This window comes from Echiichthys vipera (assembly GCF_963691815.1).
Source record: "Echiichthys vipera genome assembly, chromosome: 4".
NCBI classification, from domain to species: Eukaryota; Metazoa; Chordata; class Actinopteri; order Perciformes; family Trachinidae; genus Echiichthys; species Echiichthys vipera.
This window is the reverse complement of record NC_139829.1, coordinates 10,131,871-10,151,152: the sequence shown is the minus strand read 5'-3', so window position 1 is coordinate 10,151,152 and position 19,282 is coordinate 10,131,871. Positions and strand designations below refer to the sequence as shown.

At 38.9% G+C, this 19,282-nt stretch overlaps 3 protein-coding genes across 4 annotated transcripts in view; 2 read left to right on the top strand and 1 right to left on the bottom strand.

The window, feature by feature from the left end:
• nf2a (NF2, moesin-ezrin-radixin like (MERLIN) tumor suppressor a) overlaps window positions 1-1,726 on the bottom strand; it is a 39,180-nt gene extending 37,454 nt beyond the window's left edge. The window contains exon 1 of the mRNA XM_083911665.1: window positions 1,086-1,726. Within this exon, the coding sequence (XP_083767791.1) occupies window positions 1,086-1,199 (114 nt within the window). The 5' untranslated portion in view covers window positions 1,200-1,726. The remainder of the gene's footprint in view (window positions 1-1,085) is intronic.
• Window positions 1,727-3,176: 1,450 nt separating this feature from the next.
• fbxo21 (F-box protein 21) lies at window positions 3,177-10,191 on the top strand (the record flags this gene model as incomplete). 2 transcript variants are annotated; one of them, XM_083911868.1, is made up of 12 exons in its annotated part: window positions 3,177-3,400; window positions 3,972-4,107; window positions 4,312-4,406; window positions 4,597-4,718; window positions 4,879-5,025; window positions 5,521-5,657; window positions 5,757-5,893; window positions 6,493-6,672; window positions 6,876-7,008; window positions 7,135-7,325; window positions 7,419-7,576; window positions 9,031-10,191. In XM_083911868.1, the coding sequence occupies 12 exons, from the start codon at window positions 3,177-3,179 to the stop codon at window positions 9,270-9,272; spliced, it is 1,902 nt and encodes a 633-aa protein (XP_083767994.1). In that variant the 3' UTR covers window positions 9,273-10,191. The 2 variants fall into 2 exon arrangements, with proteins under 2 accessions (XP_083767994.1, XP_083767993.1); XM_083911867.1 differs by having other exon boundaries at window positions 4,297-4,406.
• A 278-nt stretch (window positions 10,192-10,469) lies between these two features.
• tesca (tescalcin a) lies at window positions 10,470-19,246 on the top strand. Its single transcript, XM_083911799.1, has 8 exons — window positions 10,470-10,604; window positions 11,917-11,986; window positions 12,522-12,602; window positions 14,619-14,758; window positions 17,240-17,301; window positions 18,134-18,241; window positions 18,338-18,385; window positions 18,470-19,246. Exons 1-8 carry the CDS (start codon window positions 10,550-10,552, stop codon window positions 18,560-18,562), a joined length of 657 nt encoding a protein of 218 aa, XP_083767925.1. The 5' UTR covers window positions 10,470-10,549; the 3' UTR covers window positions 18,563-19,246.
• Window positions 19,247-19,282: the final 36 nt, after the last annotated feature.

Genomic DNA, 19,282 nt, shown 5'->3' with positions numbered 1-19,282 from the left:
GTATGTCTATGAGTGAAAGAACATGTTGTCTATATGACTATAGCATCTTTGATTTGACCAATGCCCGTTAAATGCTATTTACAAATCCCATAATTGATACAATTATCATCCCAGCACAGAAAATAGAAACCTGCAGCTAGCATTATGCTGCTCAGTGTAATTACATACTGTAAACTTTGCTGGAGTTCCTCCCCTTTAAATACAGAGGTGGTGTCTGCAAGTCATTCTTAAGCTTTTCAATTCTGGTTTATTATCAAACAAACAATATGCTAAATGCAAAAACACTGCAAGAAGGCCAAAAATACATATTGAAACCATCATAAATCTGTGTGTTTTTCCCTTCACACTGCAGGATGATTCACACAGCATTGCAGCAAGTCCTATACTGCATTGAGCTTTGCCACTGACTAAAATGTGCATGATTCCGTTGCTGCATAAGACAGAGATAAATTATAACATATGTTCTTCTGTAGAATGGATCCGCTATACCAATTGCGTTTGTTAATAGACGCTCGCTGCCATCTAGTGTCAATAAGTGAAACTCATGTATATTAGGACACCTGTGACTGAATCTTAGGAGATACTACCTTTACTGTCACAGAGACAAACTCTATAACTAAAAGCTAATTCAGTTCTCATTATAGATTATGGATAAATCTGTAGTTGCATTACAATGCATGGCAACTGTTAACCTAGACAGTAGGCCTAAGATGAACCAGTGGTCAGAAAAGAAAAATGTTGACGTAAAATTGAATGAAATTATGCTGATTGTTAAATGTATTCTTATTATTTATTCAATTTCAACAAATGGAGTTTAAGCCTGTAACTATCTTTGTATTCTATTTTCATCAAATTGAATATCAGCCTGTAATTATTTTGTTTTGTTTCTTCTTCTTTTTTTTTATCAAAATTGAGGTTTAAGCCCCACCCCGGGGTCCAGACCTCTCCAGCAAACACTCTCTTCCCTTCCCTTGTGAACGATATAGTTGTTGTGTTTTATGGTGTATTGTTTTGTATTTGGATGATTGTGTGCAAATCAATAAATCAAAGCAAATGCTCAGTTTCAGAAACACACCAAAACGCACCTCGCAGCTGAACTCCATGTCTGACTCCATTGTGCAGATCCTGACGTTGAAGTTCTTGGGTTGTTTCCTCATCAGTGAGTTAAATCTCATTTTCGCTGCTAAGGCACTTGCCATGGCGAATAGCTTAAAAAACCTATTCTTCACTTATTCAAAGTCGTAAGTGCACCGTCATGGCATTATATCTGTAAAGCATACTCTATGAGGTAGACAGCTGATGTCATACTTTACTATCAAAACATAAGCACAGAAGTGTATGTGGCTGTCCAGTTTTATCAATGGACTGATGATTGGAAGTATCTTTAAAGTTTATATAAGGCTTTCACTGACATTTCCTTTGGTTTGTGAATGCCTCATACACATGACATGTTTTATACTTATTTGTAATTTCCTTCACCTTAGCTACAAAACGAAAAGTTTAGCACGAGCTGTAACGTCACAGTTTTGCTGCTACGTCAGCTAACTTACTTGTCCGATATAAGCACCCTTATCTTGCGCTAAAGTTATGCGTCTCTATATCGTATAGTCTGTTAACGTTTTCATCTACATCCGACAAATGATCAATCCAACATATCCCATTTGGACAGCTCAAAACACTTCGGTTGCATAAACTATGCTGATAACGCAGCGCTAGCTACCTGCTGCTAACTGTTTGTTAGCCATCTCAACCAAAAATCAATGCTGCGTTCAAGTGCCGTCCATAATGTTGTAACAACAAGGTAGTATACATTAACGACATAACTTAATAACAGAAATGAGCTATAATGATACAAAATGTTTTATTCATTCATCGTTTCATGTTTTAATGATAGTATAGGAACCATCTAGACCACTCAGTCTGGGACAGGTCTGCTACGTGTCCCCAGAGTCATTCTTGTTTTTATTTTTTATTATTTATTTTGCTTGTTATTATTGTTGAATGATTTGTTGCTATTTTTGAAGTATTTTATCGGAATGTCATTTTATATCTAAATATCTAAATTATTTCTAAGGATTGTAATATTTTATGTAAAGCACTTTCTGTTTTTGAAAGGTGCTTAACACATGCCTATAGACCTTTCAACAGAATCCCATTGCAAGGCAACAGCCTTGGTCCTTGTTAACTTCCTGTCAGTTGATGTCATTCGCATACACTGCAACAGGAAAAAGGGCACATTTAGAATGTTTGTTTACATCTTTGAAAAGGTCTATACTATATATGTAGCCTTAATAACAAATGATTAGCTTACGGTACATTTCATGTCGTTTACTCTCTGACTCCAACCCCAGCCCAAAGGGGCTACTTACAAAGAGAAGAGTCAGAACAAATTAAGTTCTATGTCAGAACTTATTTATATACTTGACAGAAACGTAATATGCAATTATTTTCATAATCCCCAAATGTTTAAGTCGTTTTTCCAAGATAAAAATGCCAAACATTCCTTAGTTCTAGCTTCTTCATTGTGAGAATTTGCTGATTTTTTTTGCCGTATGTGATTGAAATCTGAATATCCTTGTGTTTTAGAGTGTTGGTCAGACAAAACAAGCAAATTGATGAAATCATGTTGGGCCTTTTTGTGATGTCATCTCTAACATCATGCATCAAGAGTAAGTTAGAAGAAGGTCTGACTTTGTCTCATATTTATAATCCTTTTTAATTTTTTGTTGCCATTGGTACTTATTTTTTGCTTGCTCATTTTACTGTTTGGGTCTCATTTTAACAATGTTATTATGTGAAGCACTTTGTGACTTTGTCTGTAAAAGGTGCTATATCAATTATTATTATTATTATTATTATTATTAATTTTATTATTATAATTATTACTATTATCTAATTCTCACTGACAGATGCGTTTATGAGTTAGACTCATTTTGATCACTGAAAAATGCACTGTGCATCCCTGTACTTCAGTTTATTCTGTGATATAAAAACAATAACATCAAATCAAATATGGAGTATCCGAGGAGCCTGAATGCAGCATAGCTTCCACGTTCCTTTTAACCGAATAACCAATCACAATGTACGACACTACACTTGCCCCGCCCCTAGTCATGCCCCCTGCGCCATAAATGGGCGGCGCCTGAGCAATGAGGTAATCGGGGTAAACAGTAAAGATGGCGACGTCTTTAGCCGGAGAGGGGCAACAGAGTCTAAATGGGATTATTTCCGACAGTCAAACTAAAAAACTGACCGACCTGCCGACCGAGTTGCTCGAACACATCCTGTGCTTCCCTGTTCTCAGACATGTCGACATTTGTAACGTCTCCTGCTGCTGCAAGCGGCTGCACGACGTTTGTCATGGAAGGGGGAAGGTCTGGGGACACCAGTACAAACTCAGGTGCTATGAATTTTCTGTGGTGTGTCGTCGGAGTTTTATCTTCTGGTGGCTTTTCATCGCTATCTACTGAAACAAGTCGTCCTGTCCTTTTGTTAGGTGTCTTCTTTAGAGCCCTAAATCAATCATTGTTTACTTAAAGGTGGGTTCGTTTTACTGCGAACTCAGAGGCAGCTGTCAGCCGTTGACATTCTGCTGATGCACCAAATGCATCATCACGTCAGGCCAGTCGCAAGCTCTTACTCTGCAGGCAATTATAACGCTCGTAAATCTTTAAACGTCTAAATCTTTCACATGCTGCAGCATATGCTTCCATTTTACCAAATACTGCCAGGAAAAATCATTTTAGTGACCTTGAATGTTACATATAGCCTGTGTGCTGCAGGAGTGCAGCTCGTGCCAAAAGCGATGCCCTCCTCCTGATGCACTTGGCTGTTACTCTCCTGATTGCTTTCCTTTGTGCAGAAAGATTACCACGTCTGCAGCAGGATAACACATCATATCATAGACATATCATATACTGTGCTGCCCAAACGTGTCACTGAAATAACAATTTGAATGCCTTCATCAACAGATGGCCAAGGCTGCAGAGGTTTTACCGTCAGAATGAGTGCTGTGACTGGCTCAGAGAATACAAAACACGGCACAGAGTTGGTATACAAATACGCAGGACCGTGGAATCGATCTCAAAGAGATTCTTCACAGAAGTCGTAAGTAATCCATTTGTTATTAAGAATAAATTATTGTGATTATTATGTTGTTACAGTAGAGACATTTTCTCTTCATGTGATACACAATTTGAATTTTAAAAAGATCCTTTGTGATTTTGCTGTTGCATGTTTGTGCAAGAAAATGTGAGCTTTCTATTTTCCAAACTAACCTAGAGATCTGTAACTCAGCCTTGCGTTGGCCAGGTGCTGGGAGACAGCTTTGCAGAGATCGAGTCACTCGGGATGCCTGAACACTTCTGTGAAGACGAGCTCCTCTTCATACTCAACTCTGACAAGAGGTGAGAGCAACAGAGCTGCACACACAGTAAAACCTCAGTACTTAGCAAACACACGCTGAGTTTTGCAATCATTAATGGGTTTGGGGCATTGTTGTTGTTAATCCTGATTATGAAAAGCTCTTTTTTTTGTTGCACACCCCTGGCCTTTGACCAATATCGTGTGTCTCTTCCGTTCTGCGGACATCATTAGGAAAAGCTTGACCTTGAAGTACTATGCAAAGAAAATCCTTTACTTCCTGAGACAACAGAACATCCTGAGGAGTTTGAAGACCTTCCTGGAGCAGCCTGCAGAGCAACAGACAGCTGTAGAGGGTGAGGCATGAATACATGTTAAACAACTCAAATTCCACTGTGCTCTGTTTATCTTAGACTTCTATAAATAAGCCATATGCATGTTTTGTTATATGTTTGTGTTTGATACACGCAGAACTGCATTTTGCAACCCCTCTCTTGTTCTTGTTTGTCTCTCTAGGTGCTGTACTGGTGGATCAGTATTGTAACCCACTGGCTGATGTAACACTGAACAGCATATCAGCCCAGCTCGATGAGATTGCAGAAAAAGTGAAGAAGATGCTGAGAATCAAGAACCCCTCTCACCCCAGCTTGCGCATCGCTCAAGGTGGGCCTTCAAAACCAGCAAAACTCACTTTGCCTTCTACTCTTCTGGCCGCAGCCATGTTGAGATAGACTGTAAACCGCCAGACAGCCATGTGCTTGCAACAAGGTTTATGTGGGGGGCCGGTAGTTTGTACACACCAGAGCATCCTTCATCTCCTTCTTGGGATTTGGCTGCAGTATTGGATGCTATGCCCCTCCGAGAAGTGAAGAAGTGAACGTTTTTATCGTTGAAAATGGCCCTGCTAGTGGCACTAGTATCAGCAAAACGCGTTGGGAACTAGGCAAAAAGCTGTCTGTTGAAGACAAAGTTTCTTATTAGTTTTCTTTCCAAAATGCATCAGCACTAGACACTTTAAGCCCAGAGGCACAGACTTATATTTCCAGTAAAAAAAATCAATGCCAGCATACTTGGGAAAATGTGCCGGCTGCACAAGATCTATGTTTTTACCTTTCAGCCAAAGTTCTTATGAAGTTTCATTTCTTGTGTATGATGCAGGTGACTGTTTTATCGTAGAGAACTTTGAGCTCCAGAGACAGGTGGTGTGTGCCCTTAATTCTGTCTTGTATGAGCAGCTGCAATACAAAGGCAACGAGTTTGACTACTACAACCCTCTCAACTCTTACATCCACCAGGTAGAGCCTTTTATAAATTAGTATACTTTTGAGTCTCAAGTATCATTTTTTGCCCATTTCCATTTTAGAGCTGACTAGTTCTCCTTGTTTTTTATTTAGGTGCTACTACGCCATACAGGCATTCCCATAAGCCTCTCTGTCCTCTACATGACATTAGCCCAGAAGCTGGGGGTTCAGGTGGAACCTGTAAACTTTCCCAATCACTTCCTGCTGCGCTGGTGCCAAAAACCAAGAGGGTACGGTTTGAAATGAATAGCTCTCAATTTCCTTTAAACGTTGTTGGGGTTCATGATTTTATTAGCGGAGCAGAGTTTGAGTGATCAGTTACCTCATTTCACTGTTTGACTGTTTTCTTTCAATCATATTGATTTGATGCATTTGAACAGTTTTTTTTAAAATGTTACTATGCACAGGACTAGCCTGCCACAGCTGCAGAAATAATGACTTAATGCTGTTGTCCCTAAAGTGTCACTAATGACACATTAAAGTGTGTCTTATTAGCAGTCTGTAGGAAACGCAACCACATTAATATCTTGGCTCTTCCCTCAAAGGATTGTGTTTCGTTTATGTTTTATTAAATCAAATTCCAGTTATCAATTTACATCCTTATCAAACTCTGCTCCTATTCTTGTCATGTTATTTGTGTATGAATAGAAAAGTGTTTTTCAAAGTGTGGTAATCTCACACATATAATGCTCATTGCAATTTGATATGGTAATACTAACCTTCAGGAATCTTACCGGGGCTTATCATTAGACCAATAACCATTTCATCCCTAATTGTAAATACTGTATATATACATTGATGATGTATTTATTAAACTTTGTCTCTGCAGGAGTGAGGACATCTATGACTTTGTCTACATTGATGCCTTTGGTAAAGGCAAACAGCTGACAGCCAAGGAGTGCGAGTACCTTATTGGCCACCAGGTGACGGCAGATTACTACAGTGCCATCAGCACCACCGAAGTGCTGCTCAGGATGGTGGGAAACCTGCTTAACATTGGTAAAAGAGGGTAAGAGAGACTGAACACCTGACCGTCACTACTGAGATGGGTTGATGGAGGATTGATGAATGGGCAAGGCATTGGATGATGTTGATTTTGTCTAAAAATGAAATAAATAATTTGAATGCATTTAATGTTGCTAGAATTACAGGAAACGGTAAATTTACTGTTTTGGTTTAATAACTTTACCTACACTGTCTGGTCTCTTTCAGGGAGGGCAATGAGAAATCCTACCAGCTGCTGAGAGACTCTCTGGACCTTTACCTCACTATCAACCCGGATAATGTGCAGTACCTGCTGCTGCAGGCACGCCTCTACTTCCACTTGGGCATCTGGCCAGAAAAGGTCTGGGCACATCATGTTTTTTTTTCCTGATGCTCTTAAACGATTAAATTCATGAAGTGTCAACTATTCATTAAAAAGCTCTTACTATTAAGCCTATAGTAATTCACTTCTCCTCCTCTGTCCCAGGTGTTAGACATCCTACAGCACATTCAGGCATTGGATCCCTCCCAACATGGGGCAGTGGGTTACCTGGTGCAGCACACGCTGGAGCACATCCAGCACAAGAAACATCCTGTTACACCTGAGGTGAAAAAGCGCAGTTCTCCAGAACACCTGGAGGTCCAGTATTCAGTCGGCCTCATCATGAAACACAAGAGGTGAGTCACACGAACATGTAGCACAGTAGTCCTGTCCTCATGTCTTTGAAATCTTCTCATCGTGTGACTGTCCTGCTCCCTCTCCTCCACCAGGTCAGGGTATAACTGTGTGATCTACGGCTGGGACCCAAAGTGCACCATGAGTCAGGAGTGGATCACCACCATGAGGGTCCATCAACTGTCCAACGGGGCCAACCAGCCATTTTACAACGTCCTCGTACAGGACGGAACTTGTCGCTACGCAGCCCAGGGTATGGACCATTTACACAAGTATGGTGATGGGAGAATATCCTTATGGTGAATGAACGTTTACAGGTAGTGTGACAGTGAAATTAAAAGCTCAACTAACTAAAGTTAATAGCTAAAAGATTACTGTATATCTGTCTGTATAATTTTGTCACAAAACATAATTTTGGTTGATTAATAGCTCAAGAACATCTAATTTAATGCGATAAAGTGTGCAATAATCAGTATACCATATGTACTGTTTATAAATATGTAACTTACCAGAGCTGTAACGGGTTGGAAAAGTTTGAAAATGCACCTGGAAAAGCTTAAAGTGTCTGAACTTGACTTTGGAAAAGGTGTAGGATACTTGTAAAAAAGAAATTCATCATAGATGTCTGTGTTTTATAAATGCTCTTGGGAGGAATTTAACCCTCCAGGAACTAACTTTTAATAAATCAAGTTAAATGGCCACATACAGAAAAAATAAATCATGTGCACAATCAAGTCTTTTTACTCATGCAACAAGGCGCTGCAAGAGTGCCAGTATGAGGCCCAAAATGCTTAGAACTACCACTAATGACGCAAGCATACTTTGTGCACATAGTATTGCTGGTTATTTGGTATAACATTTTAAAATGTAATTCCATCAGTGCAGCAGCTCAATTTCCCTTTAATTTCATTTGCAATAGAATAGACTTTGAACATGACAAAGTGATATGGTATCTACTAAAAAACACAAAAAGGAACTGCGAGTTGATGAGACAAGAGGAAGTCAGCAGCACAAACAATGTAAAACTTAAGGTGCTCATACATGCCGTTTTGGACGGGATAGGTGCTAGAACCCCCCCCCCCCCCCCAAAAAAAGACTAATTTATTAGATTTTGCAGTATCTTGCTCTTAAAACTTCTAACCTAATGTCATAATAGCAGTATGTATGTGTTTATGCTGTTGCAGAAGTATTGACTACAATTGCACTAGTCAACAAGAATGAATGAAACAAATCCTGCAAAGTGGTTTAAGATATACAGTAATGCAGTATCGCCTTTTTCGGTAACTTCTACACCTTCCCCCCTTAAGAAAGCTCCTCCCTAATAGACTCACTCATATATTCCCCTGTACTTATCTGCTCACTCTACTGCGCACTCACTACACATCTTTCATTGTTTGTACGTGTTATCTTTGCCCTCTCAGCCCCCTCAACATTCACCTGAAGGCTCTGTTCTCTACCAACCTTAAAGGGAGTTTGGATTGATCAGTCATCTGCTGCTCAATCTGCTTAATAAATAACATGACATTTGCTTGACGAACTAAATATTTTGATATGAGAGTTGTCTGTTTGCCCTAGTATTGAATGTATATGAATTATGGCTGGGATCATTTTGTATAAATTTCCTCTTTCTTCGCCTCAGTTTGACTTGTGTACACAATTTAGTTTTCCTTATGTGCGTCACGCGTTGTCATTGTGGTTGTTCCTCAGAGAACTTGGAGCCCCACTCATCCCCTCTGGAGATCGGCCACCCTGAGGTGGGACGTTACTTCTCGGAGTTTGCCGACAACCACTATTTTGCCAATGAAGAACTGCAGACACGATACCCAGAGGACATGGTTGAAACGTTGGGTACAGTGCAGGAGCTTTACCACAGACTGCCACCTTGCTCTGGGAACCAGGACCAGGCTCCTGCCACAGACCAAAACAACCACCAAGCCATGCCCATGTAGCAAAGCTGTGTCCAACACCGTGCTGACCCGGGCTAACCAATTACTGGTCACTCATTCTCAATTCACAATCCACTTAGCTGTTGCTTTGTTGCATACACAAGACATGGACATGTGTAACAGAGAGGTTTTTGTATAAAAAGGCCAGTTTACAGTATTTGAAACTGATGATTTGCCGCAACAAGAAATGATTCACAAATGTGGTTTTGGACCACAGTCAGGTTTTTATGCAGGTCTGAAAATAATCTAGGTTTTCCGTCCCATGTCTGGAAAAGTGTTGAGGAAGACCAAAAAGTCTGGAAACATGCAGCAAAGATTGTTACAGTATTGATATTCACTTCTTAATACACTACAGTGTATTTGTTGTGAAGACACAGCTCAGACTATGGAGTGATATGGCCTAGTCGAGGATCGTTATCCAGGATGCAGGATCCTCAAACCCAGTCACAAATTTGAGTTTGGAATAAGCATGGCGACTCAAAATCATGCATAGCAGCCACCTTGAATGAAATAAGAACGTAAGCTTGAAGTACACAGTTAAGTGGACGAGTAATTTCAGGATGGGTATCCAGGTACTGTAAATCTTCCTTTACCTAAAACCAAGGAATGCTCCTCTACCCAGAGCTACCCAACCCCTGACCACACCTCCCTTTACCAGTCAACAAGCCCCCCAGCATACAGCCCCCCCACAGTGCCACACAGAAGGACTATAAATAAGAGACTTTGTAAATTTACTTTTACTTTTAATCCCCCATCTTTTAATCACGTTTCATGCACTTAACAAAGTTTAACTTTCACATTTCTAGATTTGTTTATTTCGCCTGTACTTACAAGTGAACATGTAGGATGCCATGGCTCATCAGTGTCGTCGAGGTTTTAATGGAGAAACAAAAGAGGAACCAATAAGACACCACTAACTTGAAACAGCAATGACTTTGAGGAAACTTCAAAAAAATAAAAAAGCGTTTCAAGTTTTTTTCTAGCTTCTCTCTGACTTATTTCACTGAAGTAAATGATCATATTAATGTGTTTACTAATGTTATGCACACTACTAATCCCGCTTTACGACGAGAAAATCGGACGGAAAACCGGAAGCCAGCAGGTCACTTGCCCCACAGACTGCATGGGTTTAGGACCTTGAGGACGCCAGATGTTGCCAGGACGCCAGCAGCAGCCATACAGTTGCATTGACCTGCCGATAGAAGCGGCGACAGCACAGAGAAGTTGAGTCAGTCGAACCAGATTATGCGCCCTGACGCACCGGTGGAACAGCAGCAGCGATGGGAGCTTCGCAGACGCGCTCCGAGTTCCAGGACCTGGCGGATAAAACTGGATGTAAGTAGGGAATTTAATGTAGAAACCACGGCGCTGGTGTTAAATCGTTACTGTAAAATCAGCGGCGGTGACAAATTAGGAAAGTATGAAATGAAAGATGACAGGACATAGTGTATTCGTCCCGTTGAACAAATCCATGTAGTGATTTCGCTTCAAATATTTGTGATTTTGTTGATAAACCATAAGCTATTAAACGCCAAAATCTTTAATAAACGACACAACCAATCGACAATATCAGGTTACTATTTTGCTTTTGCATCTGCATTCTTTTGTGTTGAAACTTCTTTACTTTGCACGCGGTGTTATGGGGTGATCTAACTGCTTTAAAACCCTTAATGCCCTCTCTCTTTCTCCCATGTGTGGATGGAAAAGTTCGATGAAGAAATGAAACAAAAAAACAGACAGAAAAAGCAGAAGTGTGTAGATCTATTTTTAGAAGGGACTTGATCCTGATGTGAAACGTTTGCATGCTGAGTTTGAGGAGCAAAGATAAAGTTTGCATCCCAGACTGAGCCCAACTTTATTGATACTGTATGGGTGAGACTTTGAACCCTTTTATCGCCTTCGTTTCCTTAAGGTGAGGTGTTGACCCCATTTCTCTCTGGGCTCAGTGTGGATTTTCATTGGCTTGTATGTTCTTGATACTCTGATGAAATCTTCCATTGCACTAACAGGTCTATACTTGTTGACAGAGCACAAACCACAGATTTTGTTGATTTGGGCAGTCGGTCCATGTTATTGTAGTTAATAGTGTGTTACATTTAGTACACACACCACCCAGCCTGAGAAACAAACTTGTTTTTGCATGAGGCTGTACTCTGTCTCTGCATATCCTTCTCCCCACACTCAGAAGCTGGAGTTGCTACTGCAAACATTCACTTAGCAGCCTCCGTGTTTGCCGAAACAATTGAAAATGCCAAACCCGTCTTGAGCAGGTGGAGCCAGATTACATGTAAACCTTTTAGTATGTGGGCACTAGTCCACACGGTGAGTTAATGATTCAAGGAATCATTTGAAATGGCATAAAAAGACAATTGCAGTAGAACAAGGTTTGTTTGTTTTGCCATTAAACTGATAGTAGAGCTGCACCTGATCTGTTTTTAAAAAAAGCCTTACTATTGAATCATAATCAAGTATATTACAATTAAAAGAAAACAATAAAAATGAGTGATTGTATCTTTTTAATAAGAATTATCTTCTGTTTTTTATCCTTTTGGCTGTCCTTAACAATTGAAGGTGTGCAAGAGGCTTGTTGATGGGTGTGGAATAGTTATGGGTGTATTATTGACATGTTGGCGTTTCTACTTTTCAGTTTCACTGGAGCAGATTCAAAACCTTCACAAAAGATTCCAGCAGCTGAGTGGAAATGAAGAGACCATAAGGTAACATCAAAAGAAAAAACAGCACATGTGGCAAAGCTCTGCTGGTCGGCTGCTGCATATGTTTTTAATGGAAACAATTCAGCTTTAGCAATCACCACTAAAGATGGAACACCACCTGCATGGTGGCTGGAGTGATGAATTGTGGGAATTTCTAGCATCTCTGGCACAGAAGCAAACAAGCAACATACGGTGACATGTATGCTGAAATAAGGCAAACACAGACACATTAAGCAAATACAATATGTCGATGCATCTGGCAAAGAACTGACGCATACTATACACACACATTAATTCATGTTAACACAGACAAAACTGTCAAAGTGACATGCTGGTAGACCAGTGACAGATCACAAGTTCTTTCCCTTTCAAAAGAAACAGGGAACAAATGTTGTACATAGCAGATATTTCTTTTGTCAGTTTACCTTGAGACGGAGTTACTGTTTGTTACTTCCCTTTAATAAAATTCAGTTGTTCAAGCACGCTGTAAGTGTAGTATCTGTTTTATGATAATGGACTTTCACTTGCCGCACTGCAGTAGATACAGCTTGGAGAATATACCAGCCCTGGCCAACAACCCAATCAGGAAGCAAATTATTGAAGCGTTCTTCGATAAAAGGTGAGTGCAGTCAAATAACACCAGACTGTCTGTCCAGTCTTTGGCTGATGGCCATTACAAATGATATATTATTTTGTATATATTCAAAGCACTTTCAAAACCAAACCCCTATTATATCATCTATGAATAGTTAAAAATATTGTGACATTCATAATTATCAAAGGTCAGTTTGTGACTGTACATTAAAGGTCCCATATTATGCTGATTTTAAGGTACTTACTTGTATTTTGGGTTTCATTAGATTATGTTAACATGCTTTAATGTAAAAAACAAACAAAAAAAACACATTGTTTTTTTACTGTGGTGTCTGTCTGAATTTATCTGTATTCAGTCTGTCTGAAATGCTCCATTTTAGTGCCTTTCTCTTTAAAATAAAATTCTGCCTTAAAACCATCCAAGGGTCTTTTTTTCGACAAATACACTCATCAAATAAGCCATCGAGACAATATTTTCGTGTAACAACTATTAATGGAGATATCCCGGACAGACGCTATCAGCCGAATGCGGCTAACATTGATTAGCTTGGGGCAGCAAGGTGAAGGCATTAAAACGGCTTTTTTAACCACTAAGACTGCTCAATATAACCAAACCTCTGCAGTAGCCTGAGAAAAGTCCCTACCATTAACCGAAGCACCAATGGGCTTCATCCTTTAGGATTACATTTGGTAATCAACTTGAATGGACTTTACTATGAGAGGAGCTGCTATCGGGGCCAGTTGATAAGTCTTTAAAACACTCTTTAAATAAACTCTGGGTTCACTAACTACGTTGTTGGTGCTTTGGTTAATGTGTAAGGACTCTTATCATGCTACTGCAGAGGTTTGGTGTTATCATGAGCAGTATAAGTGGTTAAAAAAGCTGTTTTAATTCCTTCAGCGTGCTGCCCCAAGCGTATCAATGTTAGCCGCATTCAGCTGTTAGCGACTGTTAGCATCTGCCCAGGATTTTGCCGTTAGAAGTTATTACACAAAAAAAATTGTGTCAGTGGCTCATTTGATGATTGTATTTGCCAAAAAATTTGCCTGGGACGATTTTACGGCAGAATTTCACTTTAAGTCCCCCTTTTGAAAAAGCCCAGTCTACTCTGATTGGACAGCATTTCTAGGTACTTGGCATCTACACTCTTTGCGTTTGCACCATCAATGCAGCCAGGTCTTTTATGTAGTGGCAATGGCAGTATATGGCACCTTGACCTGCCATATACTAAAAACATGGAAATGTCACCTTTTACAATATAGGATCTAGTTGTTTAGCATAAAGACTTAATATAAGGGGATATCGCTAGCTAGCTGTACCACAGCTTGTAGTTTAGTTTTTTGCAGATTAAACAAACAAGATGCAACATGTTTATTAGTAAGTTTAAGAGGTTCTAGTAAATTGATTTTATGCTTCCATTCTATGTGCTAGGTAAAGCTAATTGTGTGCTGGTGGTAGTCGAGCTCCAGGTATCTGTAGCTCTTGCCATTGAATAGATGTAGTTGGTCACCTTTACCATGAAAGGATTTGATTAGCATTAGTTTAAAGTATGGCACTGTACAGGACAAATGATGAGCAAATGTATTGTTTTAGATTGAGAGTTTTAGGTGCATTAACCCCAGGAATGTTTAGCCTGGTATAATCAAACTCTTAAATTTTAATAATTGCATTAACTCTTGTTCAGTCTAATGAAAACAATACAATTCAAACATAAAAAGTAGAAAATACCTCGATTGCATTTAGATGGTTGTTAGTCTAATGTATTTTAATCTTCATCCAAGATACATGTAGTGCAGTTTGTGAAAACAAAATAATGTAATTCATCCATAAACTAAAAGGAAACATCTGACTGAGGGTTGTTGACCCATGCACCCCCCATTTCCTGTCAATCTGCTGCTTCGCTATCAAAAAATAAATAAAGGCTCAAAGGATAATCTTTAAAAAGTGTCTATCTATAACTTGGCAGACCTTAGAAAAGCCACATTGACTGAATTGTAATTCATATTGCCTAAACTTTTATTTCTTCCGCCTGTGACCCAGAAACCAGCATCAGGATGAGGTGGGCTCCTGCGAGGAGATTTGCTTTGAGCAGTTCCTAATGGTCATGTCCCACTTCCGCCCTCCAAACTTGAAGACGACAGAGGAGGAGAAGGAAGCCATGAGAAAAGAGAAGCTTCGCTGTAAGGCACTTTAATAACAGCATTCGATACAACCAGATATACTTTTTAGTTAGGGTAACTAAAGCTTTAGTCTTCTGTGTTTCCCTTTTGCGTGTCCCATGAAGAAAGTGCACCATCCAGTGTATCGGCGAAGCAGTATCCTATTTCAATCACCACTGATGTGCAACAAAGAGTGGTGATGCACAGGTGCATTTGTGAGCCCTGGAGTCCTCACTGCATGTCAGCCAACACGTTGGAAAGGCTTGTTGGTATTAACTGGGATCAGGCCCAGAGCAGCAGTTTCTCCATCCCTGCTGTCACAAGTAAAATGGAATCATTTGTAACCACCGAAACCCAAATTCAGCCTCAGTTCAAATTAAATCATTAGATTAAAATCCCTTTGTTATGTTAATCTATCCCAGGGGGTATTCAGGATGAAGTAGTTTAAAGTTGGGGTGTATCTTCTACCTCTCAAACTATCTTGGGGGGATTCATGACTTTTTACAAAGTTAAGGGTGTCAAAAGTGGGCAGATGGAAATCACCTGGTAACAATGCTGGATTAACAACTGGGCAACAACAACAAGGTATATTTTTTGGCCAGCTGGTTTCTGGCACCTAAAGAAAACTGCATTTGTGACTATAGGCCATTTGAGCACAATATCCTTGTTGTGTCGAAGGCTCTGTATAGAAATCTAGCCTCAGGGCCCCCTTTAGGTTCATGTCATGTCTAGATACTTAAATCGTGTTTGTACACATTCCTAAACAAATTTGTTTACTCAAATTTAAAGCAAATGTTCTAAGACAGAATGAGGTAATTGTCTGGGGTGTTCAAGTAGGATGTCTCCTTGGTTTGTCCTCTGTTGCCCTATAAAAGGCTTTAGATGTTATCCAAAGAACTTAGAACAACTTTGTGTCAAGTTGCTACTTATTCATTCAGTTCAGACTGCTTCACCTAACCCATATGATAGTGCTATGATACATTTGGTGGGTAAAAGAAGGATAATAGATGCATATAATATGTGCAGAGAGGACAGTGCTAAGTGCAGGTGTCCAAAAGGGAAGGCTAGTGCCAGTTTTTGCCCTAAGGCATCCAAGCAGGTAAATCTGGCCATGCATAACAGCTACTTAGCCGACTATTTGTGAAAACTTAGGTGTGTCTCTAATTGAAGCCATGTGCAAAATATGTGTTACGGCATTTGATTGTATCTTCCGAGGAAGGAATTGTCTCATGTTGATTTCTCTTTTTTGTTGTTGTTTAGAAATATTACCGTTCAAAATTACACTGTGTAATTTTGACTTAACTTAAAAGAAGCTTTTACGCTCTAGTTCTAATGCACCAAAAGCTGCTATATACAATTTAACATTAAACCTAACTACATATTAACTACAATGCATTGTTAAGGATTAAGCCACTGGTTTACAACCTTTTAAGGCTTATGAATAAGCACTATATAGTACTTCTCCATTTTAAGTGGCATTTTGTAATAAATAAAAATGATTGTCTTGTCCCTTTTGTCAACCTTTCAGTTGTCATCGATTAAAAATTTTGCTTTAGTTGAAGGCCAAAGAATTACTCATTAAATATCGAATGCAGTACTTTTACATTGTTGTATTGGTACTTTTACGTGAGTAAAGGATCTAAATACTACTTCTAATTCCACTGTGTTTACTGTAGTATTTCCTTGTTGTTATACTCTACTCAAAGAAATTAGTCTCAGGGGAAAAAGAAAGTAGAATCATTTTGCCTGTACTCTTACAAATTCCTTTTAGAATAAATGGAGTTGTGATTTCAGATAATAACAACACAACAGCAGTGGGCTCTCCAGGGTGTCAGAAAATGAGTTGGGTTACTTTAATTTTTTAGTAATTATGTGATTTTTCTCACAATTTCATTATAAAAGTGTAAATGATTTCCCCTGGTGTGCAGCAAAGTGGCCTCGCTGCCAGCACAGGGACATTTTTCTTGGAAACAAAACCCCAAAGCACAAAGGTTTTCATAAAGGACATTACCAGAGCACACTGCCAACCGTTTCTGTTTTGTCTTTTCAACACATGTTGGATTTGTGTTTTTTATTTCTTTTTTGGGGATTTTTTTTTGGGATAAATGTCTACCTCAGGAACTTTATAAGAAAAAGAGAGGCAATTTAACGTTAAAACTGTCATTCTAGCGACTTCAGAAATAACATAACTACATTTTGACTAGCAGCGCAGTCAAAATGGGGTTTGGTTAAAGAAGTAAATTGGTGTCTTTCCTTGTTAGTGCCACAGGACTGCTAAAGCGTGGTGGCATTTTAAAGGGCCTTTGTAGCCTCAGTGTCTTTACATTCAGCACTGGCAGTTCTGATGTGACCTGAAAGCGACCTACTTAGTTATTCTACGCCCTTATCTCTGCTTTTTTTAACATTGCTCCAATCACAACTTCCTACTGTTTTCTCTGACTTGATGACAGAAATGTCCCTAGAATTGAAACAAACCTAAATTCTTCTGTTTTGTCTTACCAGTTCTTTTCAATATGCATGACACGGACAATGATGGCACCATCACTCTAGCAGAGTATAGGAAGGTAAGAACTCAACCTTTCCATTTTTATAACATACTACAGTGCATATATATACTGTATATATATGTTTTTTTATTTAATGACGTACAATATTATTACCTTTTTTATGACATACTATACTGTAACTTATTTATGACGTACACAATTATGACATGCTATGACTTTAATGACAATTTTATGGCATTCTTTAAGTCCAAAAAAAGTCATAGTATAGTAGGTCAAAAATAAGTCATAGTATAGTATGTCAAAAATAAGTCATAGTATAGTATGTCCAAAAATTATTCATAGTATAGTATGTCAAAAATAAGTCATAGTATAGTATGTCAAAAATAAGTCATAGTATAGTATGTCCAAAAATAATTCATAGTATAGTATGTCAAAAATAAGTCATAGTATAGTATGTCCAAAAATAAGTCATAGTATAGTATGTCCAAAAAAGTAAAAAAATAATGTCCCAAAAATGCTTAAATCAGTCATAGGTTAGCCTGTCTGAGGCAGTCATGGAATGCTTTCTTGAATTGAATCAGGAAAAATCCTAGAAAAGTGTGTCCAAAAAATAAGCCATAAAAAAGTCATGGTAAAAAGTCAGGTCCTAAAATGGTCAAAAATGTCATTGTATAGTATGTCTTAAAAATTCATCGTATAGTATGTCGAAAAAAGGTCAAAAAAGTCATAGTGTAAAATGTGAAAAAAAAAGTCATAGTGTAAAATGTGGAAAAAAGTCATAATATAGTATATTGAAAAAGTCCAAGTATAGACTGTCATAGAAACCTTACCTCGTCACCCTTTGAATTTGCCTCATTGGCGTTATGGACTAACGGTGTTCTCGCCCCAGGTAGTAGAGGAGCTTCTGTCAAAAAGTGGAGCCATCGGGCAGGAAGCTGCCAAGGCAATAGCAGATGCTGCTATGCTGGAAGTAGCGAGCACAAATGTGCCTCACATGGTAATTGAACTCACCACACCTAAACTGTTGAAACTCATGGTCACAGTTGCACATCTGCAGCAAAGTAACATCATTTTTCTCTGTTTATCATTTCAGGCCCCAGAAGATTTCTATGAAGGAATTACATTTGAGCATTTTGAACAGGTTGGCACTGACATTGCACAATTTTAAAAGAGATTCAAATAATGACATGTTTGTCACTTATGACATGTTGTTATCTGCCTACAGATTTTACAGGGGCTTGAAATGGAATCTAGGATGCACATTCGCTTTTTGGATGTGGGCACCACAACAATGCGTTGTGGGAAATCATCCTCTTGAAGTTGTTGTTCTTGTAAAAAAAAAAAGAGAAATGTTTATGTTGCTGCCGTTTTTAGCAGAGCCTCTCCAGTGGGAATTAATCACAGACATAATACCATGTAAGTACATTTTTATGCTAATTAAAAAGACGGACAAGATGGAAGTATTTGCAGTCAAAGGACTCAAGGGTATTCACTTTTATAGTTCACTTGGATAATATATAGCTTCAATATTGTGATCCTACAAGAAGCAAGTGTCACATATTTCAAAGAGATTTGTTTTTCCAGCTTTTTCAACACTCTTATTAATTTTTATCAGGTTTCAAACTAACACACTACCTCTCTGCACGTTCTTGATAATCTACAAATCTTTATGTAACCAAAATGAGATGTGAAAGATTCTTTGTACTTGAGTGAAAAGGCTCAATGGTTTGTATGTGATGGATGAAGTCAGTAATGCTCAGAGGCTGCTCTGGCATTCATGGGTCCTATGTTATGGCTAACATCCAAAGAGTGAGACTGCAGGCACATACCGTTCCTCTGCAGCTCCAGAATAGTGCTAGGTTTAATTTAACTGTTCTTCTGAGACCCTGTGTAACCAACCACGCCGTCCTGCCTTCAAAGTTCACTATTTTTGACCACTTGTGAGTAAAGCTAACACTTTCCTTGAGATTAATTATTACAATCTTTGTACTGAATTGTATTAATTAACAAAATAAAGAGAAGACAGAATAAAACAAAT